General features: G+C 31.9%; 1 protein-coding gene across 2 annotated transcripts in view; it reads left to right on the forward strand.

Annotated features, from left to right (window-relative positions):
* The window catches only part of LOC107494127 (protein NRT1/ PTR FAMILY 3.1), a 5436-nt gene extending 1640 nt beyond the window's left edge, over positions 1–3796 (forward strand). Inside the window, exons 3-4 of one of the 2 annotated variants that reach the window (XM_016115156.3) lie at positions 2109–2641; positions 2717–3796. In XM_016115156.3, coding sequence (XP_015970642.1) covers positions 2109–2641; positions 2717–3674 — 1491 coding nt within the window. In that variant the 3' untranslated portion in view covers positions 3675–3796. The remainder of the gene's footprint in view (positions 1–2108; positions 2642–2716) is intronic. The other variant, XM_021124829.2, reaches the window with a different exon arrangement.
* Positions 3797–5003: the final 1207 nt, after the last annotated feature.

The following is a 5003-nucleotide window of genomic DNA, read 5'->3' on the forward strand; positions in this document are numbered from 1 at the left end:
AGTATGGCTAATGCTAACCTATTCATGAACTTGTGTAGATTAGCAAATTCTAGTCGTAAAAATTACTAAATTTAGTGTTAAGCATTTAGGTTTTATGCACATCAATATAAATATAATAAATTAAGGGTGTCATGCAATAATATAACAATAAAGAGATATATATTAATTTCGATTATATGAACGTTTAAAGCTTATTTGGTTTGAAAAAAAAAGTATTTTTGTGAAAAAGTAATATAAATAATAAAAATTAAAATAAAATTTTATTATTTTCACTAATTATATTTTATTTTCATAAAATCTTAAAAATAGAAATATCCTTAAAACTATGAGAGTTCATTTTTATTTTTAATTTTTGTACAAATTATTTTTTTTTCTCTAGTCCGGCATGGTTGTTTGTTCTAGTTTAATGAATTTTGGTCAGGAATGTATTGGATGATTGATAAACTAGCCCAAATGCCTCCAACTGCTATTTATAAACATGGGCTATTCACGAGCTTTCTTCGACTCTAGTCTTCCACCATCAACGAAAACAGCTAAAATTTACCAGAAAAAAAAAAGGAAAGAGCTCAAAGCTTAGAGCAAAAATACAAATTTAATACGGATATGTTTTTTTTTTCTTAACAGAAATTTTTGTAATTTTAGTTTTTAGTTTTTATTTTGTTATAGATATTTTTTATTTCTTTTTTTTTTTTGGTCGGTGGATTGGACAACCCCCAATCCTAGGTACCCCAATGGATTGGACAACCCCCAATCCTAGGTACACAACACACCCACACACTCCTCACATATTTATCACATATTTTTCTCGATTGCATCCTCTAGGGTTTGAACCCTAGACCTTGAGGTGGGGAGAGGGGAGAAATGCCACTAGAGCCAAGGCTCATTGGCACAGAGAATGTACATTCAAATATGATTTTGACAAAAATAAAAATTCAAATTTCATACCAAAAAAAAAAATCCAAATATGATCTTCATAGGATTTTAAATGTATATATAATGACCCAAAAGGCCAAAACAATAAACTTTCTAAAGATATAAATCACAAACAAATAAAAATGTGATGTAAATAAAATTCCATAGACCTATAGTTCAAAAAGTAGCAATTTATTGGAGTGGCTTTTCGGTTGTCATGTTAAAAAAATAAAATAAAATCTTTGAACATTGAATAACTTCAAAACCGAAAACATCACGAGGTATAGTGGTAATAGTTTATGTCGTCTTTTAATTATATAATTAAACATTCGATCCCTATTATTGGGAAGAATAAGTACATTTCATAGTGTTATTATTAGCTGTTTTCTACTTCAGAGAATAATGGTTAAAATTAAACCCGCGATCAAACTGATTAAATTACTAATTCATTAATTTTTTAGTTCAACCGATAAATTATTAGTTAAACTAACAAAATCGATCTAATACAAATAAAAATATAAAATAGTCAAAAATCTAAAATTAAAATTTAAAATACATATATTCACTAACATTTTAAAAACAAATAAATTATAATCAACAAATTATAATTCAGTTATTATTAAATAAGTATATACAATTTTAGTATTTTTTCATAATAAATATCTTTTAATTTTATTTTTATACTAAAGCAACTAATTTTTATTTGAATATAAAAATAAAAGAATATTTTAAAAAATTATTATACATTTTTACCATATAATTAATAATTAGTATGTAAAATAACAAAAAATAGCATAGCTTAAAAATAAAAAAATATCTAAGAATAAGAAAGACCTAGTTTAAACCACGTCTTTATCAATTTTAGAATTTGTCCTGGAGCCGTTCGATTGGACGGTTTTTTATCCGTTTTCACCAGTTTTCATCAACTCTGATCGGTTCTTACTTGTTCTTGTCCTTAAACGTTTCTGGGATGGGATCGGATCAGTTGGGGTCGAATTCATTAATTTTTGGGTCTGTTTTGATTTTTATAAGTATGCTTCAGAGAACTCTTACAAAATAGCTAGTGATGAATCATTATTGTGGATAGTAGATACTCTACTTTACTTTAGACATAAAAAATGAAACTTGGACATTATGACAAATTTTTCTAGTACTTACTCTACTTTTGGCACATTATATCCTCCTCCTTGTTACAGGGTTTGATCATTATTACAATTTCAGCATCAATGCACTCCCCAGCATGCCATGAAGCAACATCCTCACAACTACGGCCACTCTATCTGTCTCTCCTACTCATAGCTTTTGGGTCAGGCTGCATTAGGCCTTGTGTTGTGCCATTTCTAGGAGACCAATTTGACATGACAAAAAAAGGTGTGGCATCTAGAAAATGGAATCTCTTCAATTTGTACACATTTAGCATGGGTTTGGCTCCACTCACTGCTTTGACCGTTGTGGTTTATGTTCAAGAAAACATGGGTTGGAGTTGGGGGCTTGGGATCCCAACCATTGCAAGGTTGATTGCTATATTTGCCTTTGTTATGGGCTCATCATTCTACAGAAAAGTTAAACCACAAGGGTGTAGTTTGATTAGGTTGGTGCAAGTTCTTGTTGCTGCTATAAGGAAGAGGAAAGAGGTCCTTCCAGATGATCCTAAACTTTTGTATGAAAATAAAGAGCTTGATGCACCTATTTCTTTGCAAGGAAGGCTTTTGCACACATACCAGTTCAGGTAAATGATTTTGTCTTTGTAACTGAATTAGATCCTTGATATTAAAAGATCTTGCTCAATACGCTTCATCGACAGATGGTTAGACAAGGCAGCTACAGTGACAAAAGAAGAGTCCAATATCAAAGACACAAAAGAAGCACCAAAACTATGGAGCCTAGCCACTGTACACAGAGTAGAAGAGCTAAAATCTATCCTCAGATTGGTTCCAATTTGTTTATCAACCATATTGCACGTAGCATCTGTGTCGTCCAACCAAAACTTCCTAATTCAACAAGCGCGGTCTATGGATCGCCGCATAACTTCTTCGTTCCAAATCCCACCGGCCACCATGTTTGTTTTCAGTGTGATGACAATGATGATTGGTGTCATTTTATATGAACACCATTTTGTTCCCTTTGCAAGTAGACTAACCAAGAATCCTTCTGGCCTCACATGCCTACAAAGAATGGGAATAGGGTATGGAATCAGCATAATAGCCACAATAGTTTCATCACTCATTGAAATCAAAAGAAAAAATGTTGCTACAAAGTACAATATGTTGGACAGCCCTAAAGCCATTATTCCAATTAGTGTGTTTTGGTTGTTACCCCAAATTTGTTTGCATGGTTTGGTTAAAGTGTTTATGTCTGGTGGGCATTTGGAGTTTCTCTATGACCAATCACCTGAGAGCATGAGAAGCACCACCATAGCTTTGTTTTCCATATTCATATCTATTGGAAACTATTGTAGCACTATGATGGTATCTTTTGTTCATAGGTTTAGTGGAAATGATGAGAGTAATTGGTTGCCTAATAGGAACTTGAATAAGGGTAGATTAGAGTATTATTACTTGCTTGTTAGTGTGGTGCAAGTTATTAATCTCATTTATTATGTCATTGTTGCTTGCTTTTACACTTACAAGCCTGTGGAAGAGATTAGTAGTGTCATGATGAATGGGAAAGAGGATTTACAACAGGGAAAAGAAAAAATCTTTGTACTTGAAAGTGGTTGTACTATGGAGGATCAAAACATGATTCTTACCGTTCAAAGGTGAATGAATAAGTCAATGATCATTGACACAGGAAAAAAGAACTGATGAACATTTTTGCATTTTATTAGTTTCTTGTGTTACTTCATTGATGACAAGTTCCATTGCCTTTCCATGTGTTGTAATAATTTGACCCCTCTATTTATATGGTTATAGTTTTGTTTATTTAGAGGGTATTTTGACACTTTTGAGTTTTGACCTAATAAAAATACCAACTATATCCAGAGTATCACCTGAAAAGATTAATCGCCATTTTTCAAATTGTGATTGCAAGATTATATATGAAGGGCAAGTGGGATAAATCATATTATATATTATACATTATATAAAAAAAAATCAACCACCAATCAATTAGTCATATGAAAATACAAAATAATGTTATACTTATATTTATAATCAAAGTTTTTTAATATAATCAAATTAAAATTATATTTATAATTAAAATAAAAGATAGAAAAATATAATAACGATTCACTTCTGCTGCTCATGAAACATTTGATTACTTTGTTACAAAAGGATTAATCATTTTGTTGTGAAAAGTTTGATTGCTTCGATCACTGATTACTCTAATAAAAATTATCTGAAAAATATCAAATATGTAAATATATACAAATACATATTAGTTGACTTTAACATTTTTGGATGATTTATTGTATTTTTAAAATTATCTTATAACAAATAATTTTAAAAGTCATGGTCTAAAATCTAGTTAGACTCAATGGAAGGTACCTAGATCGAAGATCATTTTAAAAAGCCATGCTAGATGACCTACCTAACCTACTTGGGACACAGGTATCACGACTCGTGCCCGACTTAAAGCCACACCATAGGAAGCTCAACCCATCTCATACCTCTTTCCCAAAGCTCAAATCATCAATAATCTGTTTCAGGTACGTCTCAGAACATTAGCGTCATTATCGGAAACCTTATGTTTAACCTTTGATAATGGTGAACAACCCATAGTGAGATGCGTTTGATTTAGGATCTAGGAGTGGAGATCATTCTAATGAGAATCGAGCACTATCTATCCATCACAATTCTAAAAGAAACAAAGGGGAGCATGGAGGACGAACAGTAAGCTCCTAGATTCATATCCCAAAATAATCACGAGATAGGAATGCAGTTGAGATCATGGGACTCGTCCATGATCATCAAGGCCCACTCAAGCAGTTAGAGATCCAGTTGGAGCGACAAAGAGAATCTGAATGGTAACTTCGGAAAGAGTTGTGTAACCATAGAGAGTTAGAAGATAAGCTGAGAAAACTAGAGGCCGACTTGAAAGGTAAAGGAAGTTAGCAAGAGAGGAATTTGATCTTCTCAAAAAGTGATGACCTT

The sequence above is a fragment of the Arachis duranensis genome, chromosome 6 (genome assembly GCF_000817695.3).
Source record: "Arachis duranensis cultivar V14167 chromosome 6, aradu.V14167.gnm2.J7QH, whole genome shotgun sequence".
In the NCBI taxonomy this organism is placed as follows: domain Eukaryota; kingdom Viridiplantae; phylum Streptophyta; class Magnoliopsida; order Fabales; family Fabaceae; genus Arachis; species Arachis duranensis.